Genomic DNA, 24,701 nt, shown 5'->3' with positions numbered 1-24,701 from the left:
TCCGAAAGGCAAAGATGCCATATGGACAAGTGAAGGATATTTTTTCTCTGTCTTCCGGGGCTATTGAGATCTGGTTATACCCTGAGTATCCATCTAAGAAACAGAAGTGGGACCACCTAGCTAACATGTCCAATATTTAGTCAATGAAAGGCAAGGGGAAATGGTCCTTTCGAGTGGCTGTGTTCAATTTCCGATAGTCCATGCAAATCTGCCACCCCGTGACTGTACGAGTCGAGATCAACTCATTATTCTCATTTTGTACGACCGTCATTCCTCCCTTTTTCGGCACACATTGGACAGGGCTGAACTAGTTGCTGTCAGATACCCGCATCCAGCCAGCCACTTGATCACTTCCTTCTTTACTACTTCCTTTATATTCGGGTTCAGCCGTCGTTGATCTTCCCATAAAGGTTTGTGCCCCTCTTCCAGAAGAATCTTGTGCATGCAAAAGGCTGGACTGATACCCTTTATGTCTGCCATGGTCCAACTAATGGCAGTCTTACATTGTTGCAATACATGCAATAGTTGCTCTATATACACAACTAGCAAACCATATGATATAATAACAGGCAAAGTAGAATTAGGCCCCAAGAAAGCGTACCTGAGGTGGGCTGGAAGCGGTTTCAAGTCCAACTGTGGTGGCTCCTCTATTGATGGTTTTGTAGGTGGTGTTGCTCTCTCTTCTAAATGTAGGGGCTCGAACTGAGGTTCCCTTTTCCAGAATCCTTGACCTTCGAGAGCCATGACCCACTCTGCCAACCCTTCACCGTCCATCTCTTCCAAATTTATCAAGCAGGCTTCTAGTGGATCCTTGACATTAAGGGTCTCATCCTCTTCTTGCAGTATCACATCCACGACCTCCACTAGTGAGCAGTTTGCAAAGTCACTGGGTTTCCTCATGGATTGTTGAATGTTGAATATTATTTCTTCATTGTTCAACCTCATTTTCAACTCTCCAGTCTCACAATCAATTAATGCTCTCCCAGTGGCTAAGAATGGCCTTCCCAGAATGATGGGTATCTCTTCATCCACATGACAGTCAAGAATAACAAAGTCTGCAGAAAGTACAAATTTCCCCACTTGCACAAGCACATCATCAAGAATTCCTGTCGGTCTTTTGACTGTGCGATCAGCTAGTTGCAGTAACATTGAGGTCGGTCTAGCTCTGACAATGTCCAGTTTTGTATAGATTGCCAAGGGCATCAATTTTATGCTGGCTCCCAAGTCACACAATGCTTTAGAAAAAACATAACTCCCAATAGTGCATGGGATAGTGAAGCTACCTGGATCAGACACCTTTTGGGCCATAGGTCTTGTCACTACTGCGCTGCAGGTCTGTGTCAGAGTTACAGTGGACAGGTCCTGGAAGTCAAATTTCTGCGACATCAGGTCCTTCATCATTTTTGCATACCCTGGCATTTCCCTCAAAGCATCCATTAGTGGAATATTCAATTGAATATGTCGAAGCATTTCCATGAATTTTCTGTATTGATCATCTTTCTTTTGTTTTGCCAATATTTGAGGGAATGGTGCAGGAGTCAACCTCTGTCCACTACTTGATGTCTTTTCTTTGTTGGAAGCTTCTGGCTCAAGAGGTGCCACCTGTTCTGAGACTTGTTCACCTTCCTTCGCCTTACCCTTGTCAACTTATGCCTGTTCAACTACCACCTCGGTGAGCTCTGCTGACCCATCTACCTATAATGTAACTGGAGTAGTTGGCGTAGTCTCTCTCCTAGATTGAACAACTGCTTACTCTCTGTCTAAATCTCTTCCATTCTTGAGACTCACTGCCATTAGCTGATTTGGATTTTGCTCCTTTGGGTTAATATTTGTATCTGCAGGCAATGTTCCTTGGGGGCGATTTTTAAAGGCCATAGACAACTGTCCCAGTTGAGTTTCAATTCCTTTGATTGCTGAATCATGTGCTGCTAACTTTTCTTTCATCTTACCATTTGTTCCAATGAGTTGTTGCAGCATACCCCTGATTTCTACCATGTTGTTATCGTGTTGTTGATGAGGTGGTTGGTAGGACAACTGTTGCTGGTGCTGCTGATTATAGCCCTGCTGCCTTTGATAAGGCACAACTTGACCTTGTGGTCGTGCGCCTCCAGAATTGGGGTTGTGTTGTGGCAGGTTGGGTCTGTACTGCTGGTTTGGTACTGGTCCCCATTGTTGCCCATATTGCCTCTGACCTCCAAAATTATTGACATAATTCATGTCTTCTATGAAGCCCTAGTTGTCATTCTCTCCACTCCACGAGCACACATATGACTGGTTTATGCAAGGAGTGCACAATGCTCCATTTGTTGTATCAACAATGTGCACTTGTTTTGTACCCATCTCATCAATTTTCTTAGTCAGTATGCTCATCTGAGTCATGAGAGTGGCTATGTTCTCTGCATGGGAATTGTTTGGGTCAAGAGCAATAGAATGCACTATTGGTGTAAGTGTCGTACCTCTAGCCATCCAGCCTGAATTTTGAGCCATCTTGTCAAGAAGAATCTTGCACTCTGTGAATGTCTTGCTCAAAAATGCACCCCCAGCTGAAGCATCTACATTGGCCTTCAAACTGTCTGTTAAACCCATGTAGAATCTCTGTCCCAGCATCTGATCTAGAATGCCATGGTGTGGACACTTCACTAGCATACCCTTGAACCTCTCCCAGGTTTCTTGCAAGGTCTCAGTTGGTTTCTGCCTGAACTGCAATATCTCATCAATCTGCCTTGCAGTCTTGTTGGGAGGATAAAACTTGTTTAAGAACTGTTTGACTAATTCTTCCTAAGTGGCAAAAGAATTTATTGGGAGCAAATTCAGCCAAGTTTGAGCCTCTCCAGTCATAGAGAATGGAAACAGTAATAGCTTGATGGCTTCAGGAGTCACATTCGATTGTCTTTGGGTCACAAATATTGATAGGAAATACTTCAGATGTTGTTGTAGGTCTTCAATATATGACCCGGAGAACAGTCCCTTATTTTGCAACAGATGCAGCATGTTGTTGGTGATCTAGAATGTCTCCACTTGTATATGAGGTACAACAATGGTGGTGGCTAGGTTATCAGCAGTTCGTTGTGCCCAATCATAAAGAGCAGCTTCTGGCACAAGAGGTGCCACCACTCCATTGTTTGGGTCCACATGATTATTTTGACTGTTTCTGTTGACATCGTCCGCGTTGTCCATTTCAATTTCGAGTGTGTGTTTTTGTTGTGACTGTTTGTTCTTCTTGTTGGCTCGATTTAATGCCTTGAATGCTTTATCGGGGTCTGAGAGTCCTTCAAAAAGTTCACCAGTCCTGGAAGATCTTCTTGGCATACACCTGAGTCACAGGAGAATTCAAACGTGAGAATTTCAATGGAAAGGTTTAAACACAGTAAGAAATTGATCTAAACTAAGAATCCTAGCAATTATTCTAAGTTGTAATAAATAACACCATTAATTCCCCGGCAACAGCGCCATAATTTGATCACGCCCAACTATGCCTTGTAAAAAGGACTAAGTGGTCGCTGCAAATATAACCCGGTTCAAGTCCGAAGTCGAATCCCACAGGGAACTAACCTATTTATTAAAACTTTAAATAATGCTAATGATAAGCTCAGACAACTTACGGATGCAAGAGTTTTATGAATAATCAGAGGAATTTATTTAGCTAAGGAAAAATGACAATAAAATTAGCAATAATCAAGACTAAAGTTGAATTCAAGGGTAAAAGGATCTAGGGCTATTTATCCCCAATTGCCAGAATAATTCTTAACTCTTTAGCTATAATCTCGCCATAATACTCTATGAGGATTATGAGTTCCGGGCTACCCTAATTATCTCTCGATAAATTACGATAATTTACTATAAGCATTCTCTCGAACTACTCTAGTTAATAATTTATGCAACTCAGAATTATCCCACCAAAGCTTCGTTATTTCTAACCCCACTTTTAAATTCAAGTCATTAATCTCTTAACTTACCTAAAAGTGGTGTTGTTCAACAACAATCTAACCAAGTATTCTTTCTCAAGCAACACAAGGTAACTAGCCACGATTAATCAAGGGCCCTTTCAATTAACCACAATACAATACGTAGTTGAACAATCATAGAACAAACACGGCTCAATTATAACAAAATAGAGTCAAGACTTCATCCAACAATTGGTTCCATCAACCCTAGATAATAGATTTAGCTACTCATACTAATGGAAAACAAATCACTAAAATAATTCATAATCAACAAATAGAAGTATGAAGAAGAAGATGAAAACTCTTAGGAAATTATCCGTCTTCTCTCCCTTGTTCTTGCCTCTAAAATCTTCTAAAACCAGCTATATCAGACTTCTGGGTGAGTTTAGGCTTCATATAGGTTTAGGTTAGTCGCCTAGAAAATTACATAATTAACCCTGCATGTTTGGCTTTCGTCCGCCCGTCCGCGGCCGCGGATCTGGACGCGAATTTCCACTGCCTCACTTCCTTGAGTTCGCGGGCCAATTCGCCACCCACTTCACGGCCGCGCACCTGGAGGGGTCTTCTCGCTTGCTTTTCTCGCTCCTTTTCGAGCGGGCTAGCCTTCGATTGGACTTTCACACTCCATGTTGACTCCAAAACACTCGTTAGCTCCCTCCTAGCTCGGAGTAGCTCCTGCAAAGCATCAAATTTTAATTAGAGCATTTTGTTATCTTTTATCATTCAAATATCAATAAAGTGAGGCTAAGTTAGAGTCTAAATAGTGTCTAAATTGCATAAATATAGCCTATTATCAAGCACGAGCAGCATTTGAGAGTTGTGCTTCAGACTTTGCAGGAATATAAGTTATATGCTAAGTCCTCCAAGTGCGAGTTCTGGTTAGATTCTTTAGCATTCTTGGGGCATGTTGTATCAGACGAGGGTATTAAGGTAGATCCTAGGAAGATCGAGGCAGTTGAGTGTTGACCTCATCCTACCACAGCGACCGGGATCAGGAGCTTCTTGGGGTTAGCAGGTTATTATCGCCAGTTTATGGAGGGGTTCTCATCTATTGCAACACCTTTGACTAGATTTACCCAGAAGGGTGCTCCGTTCCTATGGTATGATGATTACGAGGCGAGCTTTCAGAAGCTCAAGACCACATTGACTACATCACCGGTGTTAGTGTTGCCTTCTGATTCAAGGGTGTATACTGTGTATTACGATGCTTCACGCGTTGGCCTGGGTTGTGTATTGATGCAGGAGGGGCGAGTTATTGCATATGCTTCACGTCAGCTGAAGACCTACGAGAAGAATTACCCTGTACACGATTTGGTGTTGGCCACGATAGTTCATGCTCTCAAGATGTGGAGGCATTATCTTTATGGGGTATCCTGTGAGGTTTACACTGATCATCACAGCTTGCAACATTTTTTCAAGCAGAGGGATCTCAATTTGAGGCAGCGTAGGTGGCTTGAGTTACTAAAGGACTATGATATTACCATCCTTTATAATCCATGCCAGGTGAATGTGGTTGCGGATGCCTTGAGCAGGAAGGCCGGGAGTATGGGTAGTTTGGCCTTCATTTCAGCAGAGGAGAGGCCATTGGCTTTGGACATTCAGTCCTTGGCTAACAGACTGGCGAGGTTGGATATTTTGAGCCCAGTCGAGTTCTTGCATGCGTCATTACTCAGTCTTCATTATTCGAGCAGATCAAGGCTCGTTAGTATGACAATCCGCACTTGATGGTTCTTAGGGAGATGGTACTATAGGGTGGTGCCAAGGAGGTACTATCGGTGAGGACGGTGTTCTGCGACTCTAGGGTCGTCTATGTGTTCCTATGCTGATGGATTGAGGGAGAAGATTCTAGAGGAGGCACACAGTTCTCGGTATTCTATTCATCCAGGTGCTACGAAGTTATATCGCGACCTGAGGCAGCATTATTGGTGGCGGTGGATGAAGAAGGATATAGTTGAGTTTGTAGCGAGGGGCCTAAATTGCCAGCAGGTTAAGTATGAGCACCAGAGGCCAGGTGGCCTACTTCAGCAGATGGTTGTACCTGAGTGAAAATAGGAGCACATCAATATGGACTTCGTAGTTGGGTTGCCGCGGACTTTAAGGAAGTTTGATGCATTTTGGGTCATTGTCGACAGGTTGACCAAGTCGGCACACATTATTCCGGTTGTGACTACGTATTCTTCAAAGAGATTGGCCCAGATTTACATTCAGGAGATTGTTCAGTTGCATGGTGTGCCTGTTTCCATCATTTCAGATAGATTCCCTCAGTTCACTTCGCACTTTTGGAGAGTAGTTCAGAATGAGTTGGGTACCCAAGTAGAGCTCAGCATAGCCTTTCATCCGCAGACCGACGGGCATTCAGAGCGGACAGTTCAAATCTTGGAGGATATCTCAGAGCATGCGTGATTGACTTCGGAGGATAGTGGGATAAATTCTTTCCTTTGGCCGAGTTGTGTGATAACAACAATTATCAGTCCAGCAATGAGATGGCTCCATTTGAGGCCTTGTATGGTCGACGATGTCGTTCGCCCATTGGATGGTTTGAGCCTGGCGAGGCTAGGTTATATGGTACTGATTTAGGGAAAGATGCCTTGGAGAAGGTGAAGTTAATTCAGGAGTGACGCACAGCACAGTCGAGACAGAAGAGTTATGCGGATCAGAAGGCGCATGATTTATCATTTATGGTGGGCGAGAAGGCTCTCTTGAAAGTCTCACCGATGAAGGGAATCATGAGGTTCAGGAAGAAGGGCAAGTTGAGCCCAAGGTTTATAGGTCCATTTGAGGTGTTGAGGCAAGTTGAGGAGGTTGCTTATTAGCTTGCTTTGCCTCCAAGACTATCGGGAGTTCATCCGATTTTTTATGTGTCTATGCTCCAGAAGTATCATGCCGATAGGTCGCATGTGTTAGACTACAGCACAGTTCAGCTAGATGAGAGCCTAGGTTCTGAGGAGGAGCCAGTTGCCATTGTTGACAGGCCGGTTCACCAGTTGAGGTCTAAGAAGATTTCTGCGGTAAAGGTTCAGTGGAGGGGTCAACCTCCATAGGTGTTTTAAATTACCCCATAAGTATTTTAAATTACCATTTTCTTCTAATTGTGGGTGCTACGCACGCACGAAGCGACGAGAGTCCGTGCGTAGCTACAAATCATGCTTATGTCCGGGTAGTTTTAGGATCCTATCATGAAATACTTGTATTGTTTGAACTCTACTTGTTAATTTAAGTGCTTAAATTATATTGAAACTTGATAAAGGATTTCTAAAGACCCAACTTCACTCTCTTTAAGTTTTGGCGAGTTACTTGACCGTTGATAGAAATTATGCCTCCTTGTGTATTAGTCTTGTGATAACCGTTAAATCGGATATTCGTAGAGTATTCTCTCTTCTTGTGGAGCGGGACAAACGTCTCGGCAGTATAATAGATGCATCTATGATTCGTTCCGGTCGACCCTCGGCAGTGTACACACTATTCTGGTTCGGACCGTACGACCTCCGCATAAATCGCACGTGATAATACTCGGAGTCCGATTACACTTGATATTACCTTCATGACTTGAGAAATTATAATTTATTTGATGGCCCGTATTTGTTGGAGTTAGTATGTGCTACTTGGAGATTTTAAATTGATTTTTAGTTAAAGAATCACTTATTTTCTGTTTGTTACTGTGTTATTATTATTATTGATGTATTCTATGTCTATTTAGGATTTCTGTACTTTATTTATTGCTCTGTAGTAAGTGTCGATGTTGACCCCTCGTCGCTACTTCTTCGAGGTTAGACTAGATACTTACTGGGTACATGTTATTTATGTACTCACACTACACTTCTGCACTAATCGTGTAGGATCTGAGGTAGGTACATCTGGCAGTTATTCAGGTGCGCAACCCCGTTACCCCGAGGCATAGTGGTGAGATGCTCTCTATGTCTGTTCTACAGCACTCGCAGTTTCTCTTTTGTATTTATTTTCTATCTATCTTATCCCAGACAGTAGCATAAGTAATTTTGTATATTCTACTAGTTGCTCATACACTTGTGACACTAGGTTTTGGGAACATTCTAATAGATACTTTATGATTTTGAGTATTAGATTCACTACATTTATTCTCTCATCGGTTTATGCTTTACTTTACTATAATTTTTCACTAATCACTTTTTCAATAAATTAAAAAAAAATTAACTACTTTGAAATTATTAAAAAGAATAAATACATGTCTAGTTCACTATTGGCTTGTCCAGCGATGACGTTGGGCGTCATCACGGCCTATAGGGGAAATTGGGTCGTGAAACCTATCATGTACCCTTAGCCATTGATTATTCTTGAATATTTCCCGATTTTTCCTCCATTGATTTAATTTATTCAATCTTGGTTTATATTGTGTCTATTTGGTGAACAAATGGAATCCCGATGTAAGACAGAGTCAACCTGATCAGAACCAAATTTAAATATGATTTATATTGAATTGCGTATGATTAACCGATTAAGCTAATTTGTGAATTAGAATCGGGAGATATCCTTTCGCCCTATGTGAATTAGAATCCGGCCTAGTCAAACAATGTCAAAAATGGACGGAATATTTCTTGATTGTTACTTCGTTGATTTATTTAAGGAGTACTCCGTGAGTGCTATGTGATAAGAAGACACTTAAGAAAATTAGTGATAAGCTTTATAGAACGGTTGAAAAATAATAGAACAATTGAAAGATGAAAATATTGCATGTGCTGGGCCTCTTTAACCAGTCATATCTACACGATGAAGGCCATGGAAGTGTCAATATTAAGATAGAAGTGCAGACATAAAATATGAATAATAATATGATCCCGTCTTGTTGCAGAATACATTTATTCCTCGTCAATTGTGTAAGTATTTCCAAAAGGTTACGATTGTTTACCCTTAAAATTAGATAATAATTAAACTTAAAATGCGATTTTAAGGACACGTAATTTCAGTTAATACCAATTGATAAATGTGAGGATGAATAATAGAAATTAACAATAAAGTAAAGCAAACCAATGTTAGAAGGGAACTCAGCCCTCGAGTTTGGGCACCCTCGAACTAATTGATGTAAGAATAATTAAAGTGTAACAAACTGATGAACAATAGTGCGAACGACAAAGAGAATTATATTGCTTTTATGCCTCTCAACAGTGTCTTACAAATAATAGAACCCCCCTTTATATAGTAGAGGAATTCCACTTATGGTATAATTCTAATTACAAAAGGAAATCCTATGTTAGCTAATTAACCGTTTCTGATTTGATCCGTTCCGAGATTTACGCCTTGATCCTCGACCAGCCACCGAGATTTACGCCGTGATCCTCGACCAGTCATGGATATCTCGCCTCTCTGTTATTATGCAATCTTCGATCCTGGCCGATGTTTGTCTCATTTGGCTTCAATCGCTACTAACCTTGATCTCGACAGGTACCTTGGTTCTGAACTCGGTACCTTGTCCTTGTGATTTAGTCTGTTCCGTTACGAGGCCGTCCTTCGATGCAATCTCCCGGTCTCGGTCAAATAGTAAAATCGGGTAGGCCCGATTTTAACCGTATACAAATAGTCCCCTCGTTTTTTGGAGTGCAATGACAAGAAACGAATTGAGCCCTCGATTTTCTATCTTGACATGTCATGACGTCATCCTCGTGACGTAAGCGACATAAGTGACTGAAACGTCCCGTCTGTATAGTTACCTAGGCATTAAATGCGCGTCAGTCGATGGTTGGCCACCGCCAATTTTATATTTCTAATCTCCAAAGCTTTTTACATCTTCTAAGTTCTTCATCTGCAAATCTGGGATTTTCACTGCTAACTTCTTCTTAGAACACCAAATCTTATCATCTCCATCTATTTTTAACTTCAAATCCAAATGGCGAAAACGACAAAAACTGTTCCTAAAAAAGAAAACGCTTTTTCATCGCGGCTGGCCGGCGACAAAACACCAGTGGAGCCACGACCTGAGGAGTGTGTTCCTGCGGGGAGGGGGGGTCCTCACTTATGATTTTAAGACCGATAAAGCCTCGTCGATTCCCGGCCGATACGAGCCAGTATCGAGGTATATATGCTCGATAACTGAGGGATACCTTAAGCAGGTAAGTAAAGATTGCAACTGGGAGGAGAAAGAAGTGGTGATCCCGACCCCCGAAGAAGATATCACCACCCATGCGGAAGGTTTTTTAAGTGTTTACACTTACCCTTTCATGCTGGGGCCCCTCAACCCCGTTGTCGTTGATTTTTGCCGTCAATATCAAATAACCCTAGGCCAAATCCATCCTTCCTTTTGGTGAATTATTATTCTGCTCTGATTCTTGGTGAGCAAAGTCGAGGGGATGCCTTTTACCCTCGACCAACTCATCAAGTTGTACAGCCCCTGCCTCTATCGAGACGGGTTAATAAAACTCCAACTCCTGGCTACCAAAGTGTTATTCTTGAGCATAGACGAGGACAAGGACCGAGGGTGGATGGGCTGGTTCGTTCGAGTGAGGACTTCCGACCTAATCCCGGCCAAGAAGATGCCATTTCCCGAGAAATGGAATATGAAGCGTAAGTATAATCCCACTGTTAGCTCCTATTTATTGTTTTTCTCCATCGTTTCTATCTCATCGATATTGTTTTCCGTGATGTAGCAGTCACTTGGATGCCCTGTGCAATTCTTAACCTCAAGAGTTGGGTTCAGGACCTTGCCTCGACCTCTACGTATGCCGAGCGCTCATGGCGTGATTTATCAAAGGGCCGATGGGAGGCCAAAACTCATGGTAAGCCCCTTTCCCACGTCTTTGATGATTTTGTTAAAGAATTTCTTTTAATTTCCTTTCATACAGGCCTTGGAAAAGATGCTGTTATGAGGCCTCTATCTGGTGAGGAGGAGACTTCGATCCCGGCACCGAAACCGGCGAAGGATAAAAGGAGGAAAAAGATCTCACCCTCCGAGGATCTAGAACCTAAGAAGATGGCGGCTTGTAAGCCGAAGAAGAACATCATCCTTCTGACCGAAGACTCCGTTCGGCATCTAAGGGAGTAAGACGAATAAGAGGAAGAAGACGACTTCGAGCTGGTGGCCCGAGTGGGATTGAGCAACGAGGCCCCAAAGGCCGCTGAATCGGTGAAGGTTGCAGAGACTCTATCTCGAGATGAGGGGGTATCGGGGAGAGACTTGGGCAAAGTCCCCGAGTCATCGAGGATCGAAGATGCCTCCCACCATACTGAGCCAACGGTGGATACGGCTGTTGAGGCCCCTCAAGATGGAGAGAACATTCCAAGTGATCTACTTGGGGTAATAGAAATTGGAGGCTCCCCGCTACTCCCCTCGTTTTCTGAGGAGATGATTCAAGAGGTTTGGGCCTTGAAGACCCTCTCCATCGAAGGAGCCCACGGAAGGGGGGACCCCTTCCGTGATTACTTTACTGGGGTCAAAGATGCTACCGGCCTGAGTGAATTGGAGGTCTCGAGGAAGGACTCGGGAGAGGCATCGAGCCTTTTCAACGAAGCGCAGCAAGCTCTGAATCGAGTAAGCCTTAACTACCCTTATTAGTATTACCCTTGTGTTCATTTTTTTCTTTCTGTCTAACTTCTTTTCTTCTTTCTGCGTAGGCCTCAGCGCTATATCGGGAAGCATTTTATTGGTCTCGAGCCGAGCTAAGTCGGTACGAGGCTGACATCCAAAGGCTTACTGAGGAGAGGAATTCCCTCAACCTTCTCGGTAAGCAAAAATAAGAACAGATCAAGGACCTCCGATCCGAGTTGGACACGGCTCACAAAAGCTCATGGGCTCGATTCAGGAACGGTGGCTAACATTTCAATCTCACAGCTGCATCAGAAGGTCGAGAGGATCGAGGAGGTCAACATGATGTAGGCGGAGTCCTTGGGGTGGAAAGAAGGTATGGACCACTTTTCTCCAGAAAAAGAGACTGCTCGAGCCCAATTATCATCGGTCGAAAGTCAGCTTCAAGGTATTAAGGAGAAGAGCTCGGCTCAGGCAAAGAAAATAGAGGAGTTCGAAATTCAGTTGGCTTTCGAACTTGCCAAGGCCAAATCTGAAGCCGAAAAGGCAAAGGCCGAGGCAGATGGGATCGTGGCCGTCTACCGGGCCGATGCTGAAGCCGCTCAAGTTCAAGAAAGAGAGGCTGCCGAGACCGCTCAAACTCCAACATATTGGATTGCTGAGCTCGCCAAATGCCAATCTTGGAGGAAAACTCTCGAGGAGATCCACGCTCGAGGTTTTGATCTTACTGACGAGATAGTAAAGGCTAGAGAGAACGAAGCTGAAGCTAGAGCGCTGGCCTCTTCCGATGATGATGATGATGATGGCAACAAGAGCGGCTCAGAGAATCGGGAGGACCTCGATGGAGAAGAAGCTGCCCCCGGAGAAAATTAGGAACCTTAGGATTTTTCACTTTTGATCTTTTGTATAGGATCCTAATCAGACCTTGTATATATTCTCATATATAAAAAGATCTCTTTCCTTTCCAACTTGTCTTTATTTCATTTTCTGCCTTGTGAAAATTTTATTTCATTCATGCCTTATGAAAAGTTTGTTCATAAGTTCGAGGCTTAGGCAATTTGATCGAAACCGGACTAGTATAGTTTTTATAATCGTGTGAGTACTTGCTCGAACTCGGAGTAGGGTGACCCTTAGGTTTTAATTGAATGAGGATGATTTCTCGAACTCAAAATAAAATGGCCCTTCAGGCTTTTGAATTAGGCTGATACGGTCGTAGTAAAAAGAATGGCTTTCTCCCCCTTTTCGGCTTGAAATGTTTATTGTTTAATCATATAAAATCTGTTGTGCCTTAGCATGAAATAAGGGATTTGCTCGAGAGTTCGAACGGTTCCGTGCCCATTAGGGTTTTCAAGGGTCGATATTATCGAGACCCTTTGTTTCGTAATGCATTGGCATAAAATAAAGACTTTGTTCGAAAGTTCGAAGGACTTTGTACCCATTAGGGTTTTCGAGGGTCGATATTATCGAGACCCTTAGTAATTCAGCCGAGGGTAGCCTTTTTAACCAGTTTATGAAAATATTCGAAGGCCTGTTTTATAACAGGAATCGGACGTCTCTAAATCGTGTTAATTTGGCCGTAGCCTTTAACTTGGGATTCGCCTTTTGGGCTTGTTCCCCTGTTATACTACGAACTTGTTCAAAGTATCAATCCCCGAGTAGAGTAGCCATGACCTATAAAATCGAGGGTTGCCTTTTTTAAGGTCTTACGATCTCGATGTTTTAGTAATTCGATCATGTCGATTTTTTGAATGGTAGTCCCCGAGTGCGGGGTCAATTGTTCGAACTTTAATTGTGACCGGCCCTTAAGTCAGTTTCCACAACAGATCACAAACATGGCATTGTAAAGTAAAAATTTCTCTAATGCATGAAATATCTGGCAAGGAAAATACTTTTTTCAATAGATTAACATGCGTACATGTTTTCCATTCGGGCTTGAGTAATTTATATAAGCATGGTTCGTTCGACCGTTTGACCCTTACAAAATTTTCCTATCGAGACCCTGTCGGCATGAAGTATTTCCCTTGTAGCTATCCGAGGGTGATGCCCCCAGTATTCGAGGTTGATTGTAAAGGAGCCTCGGATACTGTTGAATTGCTCTAAGTTAGCACGGACAATGGTTGCCTCGTTAAAATCCTAGCCGAAAAAACCCATTTGGGACAAAAATCGGTCTAAGGAAAAAAGAGTGCAACACGTGTTTTCACACCTAAGGACTTTGTGTTTGAATAATCCTTTGATGACTTCGATCAAACACCTAAGGACTTTGTGTTTGAAGAATCCTTTGATGACTTCGATCAAACACCTGCAAATGGTCAGTATAAAATATAAACGAAAATGGAGAAGGTCGTACCTTAGCAGTAATATCGTTTGAGGAGTGATATGTTCCAATTGTTGGGTAACTGTTCGTCATTCATCGTGCCAAGTTTGTAGGATTCCTTTCCAATGATATCGAGGACCTGATATGGTCCCTCCCAGTTCGGGCCAAGTTTTCCTTCGTTTGGGTCTCGAGTATTGAGGGTGACCTTCCTCAGAACCAAGTCCCCGATTATGAAGTGTCGAAGATTGTTTCTTCGATTGTAGTATCTTTTGATCCGCTGTTTCTGTGCGGCCATTCGAACGAGGGCGGCTTCCCGTTTTTCATCTAGCCAGTTCGAGGCTTTATTCATAGCCTCGTGATTTGACTCTTCTGTTGCATATCGAAACCTGATGTTAGGTTCCCAGACTTCAACCGGGATCAGAGCTTCGATGCCATATACTAAAGAAAATGGTGTTCCCCGTGTACTGGATTTTGACGTTGTTCGATACGCCCAAAGGACTTCGGGCAATATTTCTCTCCATTTTCCCTTAACATCGTTCAATCTTTTCTTTAGATTTTGAATGATGGTTTTGTTTGTCGATTCGGTCTATCCGTTCCCACTAGGATGATATAGCATTGATAGGATCCTCTTTATTTGTTGATCTTCGAGAAATTTTGTCACTTTATCGCCGACGAATTGCATTCCATTGTCGCATACGATCTTGGCAGGCATCCCGAATCGGCATATAATGTGGTCCCAGATGAAGTCTATGACTTCTTTCTCTCTAATTTTCTCAAAAGCCTGTGCTTCAACGCACTTAGAGAAATAGTCAGTCATAAGAAAAATAAATTTAGCTTTACCTGGAGCCGATGGCAGAGGGCCGACGATATCCATTCCCCACTTCATGAATGGCCATGGGGATTAGACTGAGTGGAGTTGCTCTCCGGGCTGGTGAACCATCGGCGCGTACCTTTGACTTTTGTCGCACTTGCGAACAAACTTTTTTGTATCCTTTTCCATATCGGCCCAATAGTATCCTGCTCTTATGACTTTGTGAACCAATGATTCGGCACCGGAATGATTTCTGTAGGTGTCCTCGTGGATTTCTCGTAGGATGTAGTCGGTATCTCCTGGTCTCAAACATATTGCCAATGGTCCATCGAACATCCTTCTATATAGTGTTCCATCTTCTGCCAATGTGAATCATGTGGCCTTCGTACGTAGAGTCCTCAATTTTTTAGGATCCGTTGGAAGCTTCCCGCTTTTTAGGTACTCGATATATTTGTTCCTCCAATCCCAGGTCAGACTTGTGGAGTTGATTTCGGCGTGGCCTTCATCGATTACTGACCTTGAAAGTTGTACAATAGTCCCCAAGCTAATCCCGCCGTCTTCGACTAATGACCCCAAATTTGCAAGGGCATCGGCCTCGCTGTTTTGTTCTCGAGGCACATGCTATAAGGTCCATTCTTTAAACCGATGTAGAGTCATCTGTAATTTGTCCAAGTACCTCTGCATTCGATCTTCTCGAACCTCGAAAGTTCTGTTGACTTGGTTTACCACGAGCAGGGAGTCACATTTGGCCTCGATGACTTCTTCTCCCAAACCTTTAGCTAGCTTGAGACCTGCAATCATGGCCTCATACTCGGCCTCATTATTAGTTCTTGGAAGTTTTGATAGCTTGTCTAATTGTATTACCCATGGCCGGCTTCAAAATGATGCCTAGCCCGGACCCCTTCACGTTTGAAGCACTGTCTGTGAAGAGGGTCCACGCCCCCGATGATGTACCCGACTTTAATAACAGTTCCTTTTCGACCTCGGGTACGAGGGCTGGCGTAAAGTTGGCCACGAAGTCCGCTAAGATTTGAGACTTGATGGCTGTTTGGGGTCGATACTCGATATCGTACCCACTTATCTCGACGGCCCATTTGGCCAATCGGCCCAAAAGTTCGGGCTTATGCAAAATATTGCAAAGGGGATAAGTAGTCACCACACAGATCGGGTGACACTGAAAATATGGTTTTAATTTTCTAGAGGCGCTTATTAGGGCAAGCGCTAACCTTTTAAAATGTGGGTACTGGGTTTCGACCTCACCTAAAGTTCGACTAACATAGTAAACAGGAAATTGTGTACCTTGTTCTTCTCGAACTAGGACCCCACTTACCTCGATTTCCAAAACCGCTAAGTACAAATAGAGTTGCTCGTCCGCTTTTGGAGTATGAAGCAGTGGCGGGCTCGAGAGGTACCCCTTTAATTCTTTCAAATCTTGTTGGCATTCCGGCGTCCATGCAAAATTGTTCTTATTTTTGAGCAGTGAGAAGAACCCGTGACTTCTATCTGAAGACCTCGAGATGAATCGTCCTAGGGAGGCTATTCGCCCTATTAATCTTTGTACGACCTTAACATTGTCCACGACTGTGATATCTTCGATTGCCTTGATCTTATCGAGTTTGATTTCAATACCCCGATTTGATACCATAAAGCCGAGGAACTTGCCCGAGCTGACCCCGAATGCACATTTCTCCGGGTTGAGTTTCATGTCGTATTTCCTTAGTGTATCGAAGGTCTCCTGTAAATGTGTCAAATGGCCCTCTGCTCGCAGGGACTTAACTAGCATATCGTCAATATAAACTTCCATTGACTTACCTACTTGTTCTTCGAACATTCGATTTACTCAACGTTGATAAGTGGCACCAGCATCTTTCAATCCAAACGGCATTACATTATAACAATAGGTGTCGTACTTAGTGATGAACGAAGTCTTTTCCTGATCTTCCGGGTTCATTTATATTTGATTGTACGCGGAGTAGGCATCGAGAAAACTAAGGATCTCGTGGCCGGTAGTGGCATCGATCATGAGACCGATATTCGACAGAGGAAAAGAGTCTTTAGGACATACTTTGTTTAAATCTTTATAGTCTATGCACACTCTAAGTTTATTTCCCTTTTTAGGGACTACAACTACGTTTGCTAATCATTCGGGATATTTTACCTCCCAAATGGATCCTATTTTGAGAAGTTTGGTTACCTCGTCCTCGATGAATGCATGTTTTACTTCAGACTGGGGCCTTCTCTTTTGTTTTACCGGGCAGAACTTTGGGTCCAAGCTTAGTCGATGTGTAGTGATTTCCGGAGGGATCCCTGTCATATCTAGGTGGGACCAAGCAATACAATCTATATTATTAATAAGAAATTTAATGAGTTTTCTCCTGAGCTAGGGAGTTAATCTCATACCCAGGTATACCTTTCGTTCGGGTAGATGCTCTATCAGTATGACTTGCTCTAGCTCTTCGACTGTCGATTTGGTGGAGTCGGAATCATCGGTGATTATTGAGGATCGAGGGATCCAGTAATTACCGTCCTCATTCGTTCCCTGCTTCTCCGACTGAGTCGAGGCTGGTGGCTGTGGTTGCTATTTAGCTTCCTGTTTTCCTTTGGACTTCGATCCTTTTGATGAAAGCGTCGATACCGGTGTTACTTCATCGATTGCGAACATCTCTTTGGCAGCATGTTGTTCCCCATACACCGTTTTTACTCCATCCGATATTGGAAACTTCGGCATTTGGTGAAGGGTTGAGGGGACCGCCCTCATGTTGTGAATCCAGGGTCTTCCGAGCGGTGCATTGTATCTCATATTGCCCTCGATCACATGGAACTTTGTTTCTTGAATAGTTCAAGCTACATTTACCGGTAGGATGATTTCACCTTTAGTTGTTTCGCTTGCAATGTTAAAGCCATTGAGAATCTGAGCTGCGGGTACGATCTGATCTTGTAGGCCGAGCTGCTCCACGACCCTCGATCGAATAATATTGGCCGAACTTTCTGGATCAATTAAAACACGTTTAACCTGAATTTTATTCATAAGGATAGAGATTACCAAAGCATCATTGTGGGGTTGTGAGATCCCTTCTGCTTCCTCATCATTGAATGATAAAGCGTCTTGTGGCACATAGTCTCGAGTTCATTTTTCTCTGGTGATTGATACTTTAGTGCATTTGAACACGGGCCCTTGTAGAATATCGACCCCACCAACGATCATGTGAATCACATGCTGTGGTTCTACCTGCTCGTTTTTCCTGTTTATATCTCTGTCTCTAAAATGGTTGTTAGCTTGGTCGCTCAAGAATTCTCGAAGGTGACCCTCGTTGAATAGACGGGCCACCTCCTCCCTTAGTTGTCTGCAGTCTTCGGTTTTATGACCATGTGTACCATGGTATTTGCATATTTGATTGGGGTTCCTCTGGGATGGATCGGTTTGTAGGGGTATGGGCCATCTAGTATCTTTGATTCTGCCAATGGCTGACACAATACCTGATGTGTCGATGCTGAAGTTATATTTTGATAATCATGGTGCTTCTGTGGGATTGTCATGGTTATCGAAGCCACTTTTGCTCATGAGCCCTCGAGAGCTTTGTCTTCGATCGTTCCTTCGATCATTTTGGATGGGATTGTGTCCTGGGCTGCTATTTCTACGATCTGCGTTGTATGGTTGATACAGATCTCTGCTCGACCGGGGTTCTCTATCGATATCGCTTTGAGTTCTGCCGACGGGCCTGTTTGGATAAGCAAAACCGGAGGGGGTCCCCAATTGATCATCCTTGACCCTGATCTTTGACTGGTACCCATTATGTATATCGGCCCAGGTTACCGCTGGATATTCAATTAAATTATGCTTTAGCTGTCTTGATGCCACCAAACTTCGTTCATTCAAACCTTGAGTAAAGGCTTGAATAGCCCAATCGTCTGTGACCAGTGGTAGTTCCATGTGTTCCATCTGGAACCGAGATACGAATTCTATCAACATTTCGTTGTCTTTTTGTTTCACCTTGAAGAGGTCCGATTTTCTAGTCGCAACCTTTATCGCTCCAGCATGTGCCTTTACGAAGGAGTCTGCAAGCATGGCGAAGGAATCGATGGAATTAAGCGGCAAATTGTGGTACCATACCATTGCTCCTTTCGACAAGGTTTCTCTAAATTTCTTCTGTAGAACAGATTCAATCTCATCATCTTCTAAGTCATTTCCTTTTATTGCGCATGTATAAGAAGTAACATGTTCATTAGGGTCGGTGGTCCCATTGTACTTAGGAATTTCTTGCATTCGGAATTTCTTTGGAATGGATTTCGGAGCCGCACTTGGAGGGAAAGGCTTCTGTACAAATTTCTTTGAATCCATACCCTTTAGAATCGGCGGTGCCCCCGGTATTTGATCAACTCGGGAGTTGTATGTCTCCACTTTCTTGTCATTTGCCTCAATTTTCTTTTCTCCTGATTCAATCCATTTAGTGAGCTCCTCGAGCATTTTTATAATGGCGGGGTCAATCCCCAATTCATTAGCGTTCGATGTTTCTGGCACAGGCTCGGTCCTGTGAACGACTTCAGGTTCGATCTTACTCGGTGTTCGGGGCTGATTTTGTAGTTGTGCTATAATGGCTTGTTGAGCATGTAACATTTTGAATATCAATTGGAGGCTAACTCCACCATCTTCTCCAACCTGCGTACCTCGACCACCTGATCGAACTTCCCTGCGTATGCTACCTTCGGGATCAACGCCCAAATTTGCGTTTAGGGCGACATGTGAGCTCACATCGACGGGATTTGCAATTGGTGCTTCCTCGAGGTCAGCCTGAGACACCTCGATCCCTAGGGCGGCTATATTGTCATTTTACCCGTGAAATCTGAGGCCGTTGTCACCATGCGTAGGCGCTGCTTGTGAGTTTGATATGTTTATCCTGAAAACAAAGATTCTTACGAGAACAAGTGTAAAGCAGTGTGTGTTATTGGAAACAGTATTAAGCAATCACTATTATCCTTAGCCCCACGGTGGGCGCCAAACTGTTTACCCTTAAATTGGATAACAATTAAACTTATAATGCGATTTTAAGGACACGTGATTTCGCCTAATACTAATTGATAAATGTGAGGATGAATAATAGAAATTAACAATAAAGTAAAGCAAACCAATGTTAGAATGGAACTCAGCCCTCGAGTTTGGGCACCATCGAACTGATTGATGCAAGAACAATTAAAGTGTAACAAGCTGATGAACAATAGTGCGAATGAGAAAGAGAATTATATTGCTTTTATGCCTGTCAACAGTGTCTTACAAATGATTAGAACCCCTTTATATAGTAGAGGAATTCTACTTATGGTATAATTCTAATTACAGAAGAAAATCCTATGATTAGCTAATTAACCGTTTCTGATTTGATCCGTTCCGAGATTTATGCCCTGATCCACGACCAGTCACCGAGATTTACGCTGTGATCCTCGACCAGTCACGAATATCTCGCCTCTTTGTTATTATGCTATCTTCGATCCTGGTCGATGTCTGTCTCATTTGGCTTTGATCGCTACTAACCTCGATCTCGACAGGTACCTCGGTTCTGAACTCGGTACCTTGTCCTCGTGATTTAGTCTATTTTGTTACGAGGCCGTCCTTCGATGCAATCTCCCGGTCTCGGTCAAATAATAAAATCGGGTGGGCCCGGTTTTAACCGTATACAATGATATAACGGGTAATTCCAACCATTATTTTAAGGTTTTTAAATTGAATGCTCATATTATTCCACAAGTCCAATACAAATTGCAAGTTGAAATAGGAATTAAATATAGAGAAATGACCTAGCTAAGTTGTGTCTCATACGAACAAAACTCTGAAACTCCATCTACTTTCTTCATTCTCCATACAAGTTGCCATGGAAATTCAAATAGATTTCGTTCTTTCCACTTTCCTTCTCCTCTTATCCTTATGTTTCATTATCAAGGAGTACAAAAGATATAACAACAGTAAGCAAAATTTGCCTCCGGGGCCAAGGAAGCTCCCATTGATAGGGAACTTGCACCAATTGCTCTGCCTCGGATCATCCGAGTTCCAACCACATGTTGCTCTGCGTAATTTAGCCGATAAGTACGGGCCTTTGATGCACTTAAAGCTCGGTCAACGTTTGGCAGTTGTAGTATCATCAGCAGAAGTTGCCAAAGAGTTGTTGTCAACACATGACCTCACCTTTGCTAACAGGCCCCAACTTCTGGTCGGGAAAATAGTGTGGTACGATTTTTCTAACATTGTGTTTGCTCAATACGGTGATTTCTGGAGACAGATGCGCAAAATTTGCAACTCAGAACTCCTCGGGCAGAGGAAGATCCAGTCATTTTTTCCTATGATGTTTGACGAGGTGAGCAGTCTTGTTATGTCAATACAGGAACACGACATAGGAACACCGATAAACTTGAGTAAAAGACTAAGTTTAATGCAATTTGCCATCACTTGTAAAGCCGCTGTTGGTAGGACTTATTCAGATCAGGAGACTTTGTTAATGGTTATGAGAGAAGTAGTGACATCCGCGGACATGTTCAGTCCCGAGGATCTTTTCCCTTCTATGAAAATACTTCAATTAATTGGTGGATTAAAGAAAAAACTAACTAAAATGCATCAGAAGGCAGATCATGTCGTTGAAGAAATTATTCGTGAACATGAAATTAAAAGAGGAACGTCTGTCAAGCCAATAGAGGAAGATATCGTCGATGTACTTCTGAGGCTTAAAGAGAGCCAAGATTTTCCAATTCCTATCACTAGGAATAATATCAAAGCGGTAATCTTCGTAAGTAGAATCTTCTCTTCTTGGTTTTCTAATGCTACTTTGTTCTGATTCTTCTCTTTTTTTTCTTTTTACATGTGAACTGAAATATCTTAAATTGGAACAGTTAGTATATCCTTTGATATGATCCAGTATTTACTTCTTTGCTTTCGCATCTATAACAACTTTTTATGTTAGCCATCAATTGTGAGGTGTTGGGTTTTGGGGGGGGGGGGAGGGGGGAGGATTATGGTAAACAGGGCAAGTGATTTTGTAAATTTCCTGCAGTATTTCGAGAATACCCTTTTGTTTCACACTATTTCCTTATTACACAATTAATTTCAAATAGATTGATATACTTTTATATTTGAATATAATTTAAATTAAAATCTTTTAATTTACCGTTGATAAAAAGTATTTATTGCCATCATGACATGTTTAAAAGAGCATGTTCCAAAATTATATAGCTACATAAATATTGTTTATATAGCAGTAGTAACATTGTATAAAATGACATATTTCAAAAGTTGGTATTTCTTTCTTAAACTTTATACTAAGTCACATCACATAATTTGGAATGGAGGTAGTAGTAACTATTTCTAGGTTGTCGGACTTGTTGAACCGCTTCCACTTTGTCTACCTTTTCAAGTTTTCATTATTACTCCGTCCGCCCTATTTTAACTATCGCTTTAGCTCAAAAAATTTATCCCACATTAGTTGTCACTTTAGGATTTCAAGACTAAATTTGTTAATTATTTTCAACTATAGCTTTAATATTAAAGAAGTGGTAACTATTTTTCTCTGCCGCTTATATATATATGATGGTCCTAATAAATTGAATTGATGACTAGCAGGATATGTTTGTTGCTGGAACTACAAGCACAACCACAGTCACAGAATGGGCATTATCAGAGCTGGTAAGGAATCCGAGAATAATGAAGAAAGCACAAGGTGAAGTGAGACAAGTCTTCAAGTTTGGAACAGAAAGAATTGACCAAACTCACATTCAAAAACTCACCTACTTGAGAATGGTGATCAAGGAAACTCTAAGACTTCATCCCCCGGGTCCTCTTTCATTTCCTAGAGAATCGAGGGAGGAGTGCAAGATCAACGGGTATACGATACCAAATAAAACAGTAGTACTAGTGAATCTCTGGGCTATTGGAAGGGATCCAAAATACTGGGAAAATCCTGAAACATTTGAGCCGGAGAGGTTTGAGTGCAGTCCAATTGATATAACTGGAACTCATTTTGAGTACACGCCGTTTGGGGTGGGAAGGAGAATGTGTCCTGGTATGCCATTCGGAATGGCTGGCGTCGAAGTCCCTCTCGCGCTATTACTTTACCATTTTGACTGGAAACTTCCTAATGGGATGAGTCCCGAAGAGATAGACATGGCCGAAAAATTTAGCACTAGTCTTGAAAGAAAAAATGCGCTTTGTTTGGTTCCTTCGCCTTACGTTGGGGCTACGTACTAGGAATTGAGTTTTTGCAACCTGTGAGCTGTGATTTTCGTGTTTTTTTCTCCTTCCTTTTAGACATTTTACTTGAGGAAATCAAACTCTTATGTACGCACTGATGCCTCTGATTAGACGGTCGAAGTTAGCCCATAATATAATGTCGCTTCATTCGTAGAGTCATGGTCGTTGATAGGAAGGTGTGGAGGTCGAGTATTAGGGTTGTAAGTTAGGGGTAGTCGAGCGTTTCTCCTCAATGTGCCGTCTAGTCTGCTAGTGTTTTGTCTAGGACTGCTAGCGGTTTTTGTTATGCTTCACATTTTTGTTGTCTTTCACATTTTGGCATTTCCATTTATTTGCTGTATTTTATGATGTTGATACTATTTTTCTGATTTCTGTCGTTGTTACGAATCTATTGTCTCGAGCCGAGAGTCTCCCGAAAACAGTCTCTTTATCCCTCCGGGATAAGGATAAGGTCTGTGTACACTCTAACCTCCCTAGACTCCACTAGTGGGATTCTACTAGGTTATTATTGTTGTCATTTGTAAAGTCAAATAAAATCGAGGGTTCAATTTCTGTTGCAATTTTACTAGGCAACTTCCTGCTATATTGTAACTCTAACTTTATCTTTCATATAAATCTGGCACACTAGTCTTTGGATAGTTGTGCGTGTATTCATGTAATGAGAAAAAATATTTTAAAATTCACATAAATATTATTAAAAATATGTCTTCAGTTATAAATATAATTAAAGAAAATATTATAAGTTCGTAAAAATGATGAATGTTAATTATGTGTGGTTAATTGTATAACGAAAGAAACATTGCCCCAAAGAAATACTTTTAAACTTTATTAAAATTCTGATACATGATTTTTGTATTTGGTTTAAAAGCCCAAATAGAGTAAATTTTTTTTTGATAAGGTAGTTTTCTCTTTTATTTTGCGTTAGGAGATTTTAGAATTGAAAGCAATTTCATTCTGTCACGCCCTAAGACAACGTGACCAGCACTCGGTACTCTACCCGACCCGAGTGAACCATCCCATAGATTAATACTCAGCATAATAGGAGGATGCATAAGCCTCTTCAAATACAATCATTTTAATATATAAACCAAAACATGAATAATGTCTTTAAGTAAATATTTTCATTCAAAAGAAAGCTTCATAAAGATAAAAGAAAGTTTCATTCATGCATGCCATATGAGTAACTATAGGATTACAACCCAAAAATGAATACTACTATTGTCTATGGAATCTTTATGACACGGAATGACATAGCCAACCAAGGCATAACCCGGTGGCTCAAAATAATAATAATATAATAAAGTCCTCCACGGGTGCGAGGGTGGAGTCTCACCAAAAGTGTCAACATAAAATGTAGAGCTGCCCTATCCACGCGATCCAAGCTGCTCAGGTACAGTCCCTGAAAACAGAAATGGAAATGTGGCCGAAAGGCCTAAGCTCCACATGCTTAAAACAAATCATGAACCGTTCCCCAACAGAAAATAGGACCAGACTTAAGAAGATATAAGATATGCAATAATAATTGATATAAGAAAGAAGTCTGCATATCAATTAACAATTTAGAAAATGAAATAAAATACTATGGTAAAACATATTTCAAAGTCTTCCTTTAGTATTAATCTTTGCAAATCATGTTAGATTTTTCATTTACCGGGAGCACTATACAGTCAACGACACAAAAGAAAGTCAACTAGGTTATGTACCTAGCGGTAAGTATAATATACCCTAGTTTCTAAGGTCGTCTCATCATTGTGTCGCACGAATCGACTCAACCGTGCTAATAAAGCAGCACAATAGTACCCCCTAATGGAAAGTACTCTGCCGTAGTTCACAATCGTAAGGTAGGTTCTACGCCTACACTGATACGTGTAGTTTCATGACCTAATGAGGAAAAGTATCCAAGGTCAATCTCGGTGAAC

The 24,701-nt window shown here is 42.0% G+C and overlaps 3 protein-coding genes and 1 non-coding gene across 5 annotated transcripts; 3 read left to right on the top strand and 1 right to left on the bottom strand.

Moving 5' to 3' along the window:
• Nucleotides 1-267: 267 nt before the first annotated feature.
• LOC138897754 (uncharacterized) lies at nt 268-1,437 on the bottom strand. Its single transcript, XM_070183765.1, has one exon. The coding sequence runs from the start codon at nt 1,435-1,437 to the stop codon at nt 268-270; it is 1,170 nt and encodes a 389-aa protein (XP_070039866.1).
• Nucleotides 1,438-2,617: 1,180 nt separating this feature from the next.
• LOC117275743 (small nucleolar RNA R71) lies at nt 2,618-2,724 on the top strand. Its single transcript, XR_004505944.1, has one exon. It is a non-coding gene; the product is annotated as a small nucleolar RNA R71 (small nucleolar RNA).
• Nucleotides 2,725-11,811: 9,087 nt separating this feature from the next.
• Nucleotides 11,812-12,306, top strand: LOC138897753 (uncharacterized). Its single transcript, XM_070183764.1, has one exon. The coding sequence runs from the start codon at nt 11,812-11,814 to the stop codon at nt 12,304-12,306; it is 495 nt and encodes a 164-aa protein (XP_070039865.1).
• Nucleotides 12,307-20,569: 8,263 nt separating this feature from the next.
• LOC104092052 (premnaspirodiene oxygenase-like) lies at nt 20,570-23,113 on the top strand. 2 transcript variants are annotated; one of them, XM_009597540.3, is made up of 2 exons: nt 20,570-21,316; nt 22,156-23,113. In XM_009597540.3, the coding sequence occupies exons 1-2, from the start codon at nt 20,645-20,647 to the stop codon at nt 22,777-22,779; spliced, it is 1,296 nt and encodes a 431-aa protein (XP_009595835.2). In that variant the 5' UTR covers nt 20,570-20,644; the 3' UTR covers nt 22,780-23,113. The 2 variants fall into 2 exon arrangements, with proteins under 2 accessions (XP_009595835.2, XP_009595834.2); XM_009597539.3 differs by having other exon boundaries at nt 20,571-21,325.
• Nucleotides 23,114-24,701: the final 1,588 nt, after the last annotated feature.

Source organism: Nicotiana tomentosiformis, chromosome 8 (genome assembly GCF_000390325.3).
Source record: "Nicotiana tomentosiformis chromosome 8, ASM39032v3, whole genome shotgun sequence".
NCBI classification, from domain to species: domain Eukaryota; kingdom Viridiplantae; phylum Streptophyta; class Magnoliopsida; order Solanales; family Solanaceae; genus Nicotiana; species Nicotiana tomentosiformis.
The sequence above is the reverse complement of the archived record's forward strand: the minus strand, read 5'-3'. Positions and strand labels throughout refer to the sequence as shown.

Excerpts from the sequence above, each read along its gene's own strand:
- LOC138897753 (XM_070183764.1), top strand. The coding sequence starts at position 11,812 with ATGGACCACTTTTCTCCAGAAAAAGAGACTGCTCGAGCCCAATTATCA.
- LOC138897754 (XM_070183765.1), bottom strand. The coding sequence starts at position 1,437 with ATGGATGCTTTGAGGGAAATGCCAGGGTATGCAAAAATGATGAAGGAC.
- LOC104092052 (XM_009597539.3), top strand. The coding sequence starts at position 20,645 with ATGCACTTAAAGCTCGGTCAACGTTTGGCAGTTGTAGTATCATCAGCA. Across the intron at positions 21,326-22,155 it reads ATATCAAAGCGGTAATCTTC|GATATGTTTGTTGCTGGAAC; the intron begins GTAAGTAGAATC and ends GATGACTAGCAG.